We start from the raw sequence: 1,685 nt of genomic DNA on the forward strand, positions 1-1,685 counted from the left end.
TAAATGTGATTTACTGGACTTCATTGAGGCCCTACACGTAGGCGTTACTCTAAGTTTGTACAATAATTAGATTTTTTTCCACAAGTAACTGGTAATTTTGTGTTTTCAGGAAGAGAACTCTGTTTTGGTGATTTTATATAGTTATCATATGTGACATATGTTTAAAAATGTTAATATCTCTTCAAAATAAAAATAAAACAATTAAAAATATTTAATGTAGAAAAACTTTTTTAAACTAATATTTATCTAAGATAGTTAATATATCCTAGTATGAATAACATCATCCTTTATTTATTTAAATAAATTAGAATTTTATTTTACTATGGATTTATTAATTGATATAATTTAGTTTCCTTATCGTTAAATCATAGAAAAATTATGCACTTGACATTACTAAGTTGACAAAATTATAATTGTCAATTATACTCTATATATCAACGTAGTACATTACTTCATAAAATTTAATGAATTCTATTATATTGAACAATTAAAAGTTATCGGTGTAGAACTGGGAAATTTTAATTAGTAATCAAATGAAAGATAGTATGAGGCGAAACTATTATATAAAATTAAAAAACTATAGCCATGAAAAAAAACCATATATTTATTGAAATTATACAATCAATACAAAATATTTTTATCTAAAACACTTCTCATTGAATATTTGAAGAGTTCATCAGGTAATTATAAAAGCTTACCATAATATTTTTATAGCATTCAAATATTCTTGATTGAAGAAGATAGTGTCTTTGGTTTGAACGTAGCAATGGTTAGAAATTTAGTTTTGATTTCTGTCATTCTATTTAGTGTTTACAAATCTGAACAAGTTCATTTCTTGTCCGACAACTATATCGAAAAACTTAACGAGAAAATATCAACATGGAAGGTAAGCTTTAATTTTTTGAAAAAATTAAAATAAAAAAATCAATAAAATGTTTTTTATTGTGGGATAATTCAACACAAAATTTCAAATATATTATAATTATTATTTAATTTTTAGTGTGTGGTATAAAATTTAAGTTAAGATATGTATTCTCAATAAATTTATTGTAATTTAATTTGCTAGAGTAATAAAAAACAAATAATGACGAAAGAATAAATTTAATTTCTTAATTATTGAGTAAATTTTAAGATTTTATTTTATTTATTTATTTTAGAAAATTAATTTAATTTATCTAATATTCTATCTTTTTATAAAATCATACATACATAATTTCAACTTTATTATAATTATTATTTAATTTTTAGTTTGTAGTATGCAATTTAAGTTATAAAATATAAATTTCCTGTAAGTTTATTGTAATTTAATTTCTTAGAGTAGCAAAGAAAAAATAATAACAAAAAAAAACGGTAGCACAGTGGGGTCGTGGCATAGTGGAGACATTGCATAGTAGGGTCCAGTATAGATTTAATCTGACAGTGATTAAAATCACTGTCATAAGAAACGCTTCGATGCAAATCTGTAGATAGTGTTTAATTTTAAAAAATTGATGGATAATTGCAAATGCAACATCAACTTCTATTAAAATAAAATACAAAACCCATAATTATCATACAAAAATAGTATATTTTTCAATATGGTAGCCATTTGCGTATAGAAGATAGATCGTCGGGACAAATTTTTTTTTTTCATTTTGTAGTACATAAAATAAGCTTTAATTTGATATATGTTTAAAGGACGCAGT

At 22.5% G+C, this 1,685-nt stretch overlaps 1 protein-coding gene across 2 annotated transcripts in view; it reads left to right on the forward strand.

Annotated features, from left to right (window-relative positions):
- Positions 1 to 700: 700 nt before the first annotated feature.
- Positions 701 to 1,685, forward strand: part of LOC126899985 (cathepsin B-like) — a 100,535-nt gene continuing 99,550 nt past the window's right edge. The window contains exon 1 of one of the 2 annotated variants that reach the window (XM_050675311.1): positions 701 to 886. In XM_050675311.1, the coding sequence (XP_050531268.1) occupies positions 767 to 886 (120 nt within the window). In that variant the 5' untranslated portion in view covers positions 701 to 766. The remainder of the gene's footprint in view (positions 887 to 1,685) is intronic. The other variant, XM_050675314.1, reaches the window with a different exon arrangement.

This window comes from Daktulosphaira vitifoliae, unplaced genomic scaffold, assembly GCF_025091365.1.
Source record: "Daktulosphaira vitifoliae isolate Bord-2020 unplaced genomic scaffold, ASM2509136v1 Scaffold_2, whole genome shotgun sequence".
NCBI classification, from domain to species: Eukaryota; Metazoa; Arthropoda; class Insecta; order Hemiptera; family Phylloxeridae; genus Daktulosphaira; species Daktulosphaira vitifoliae.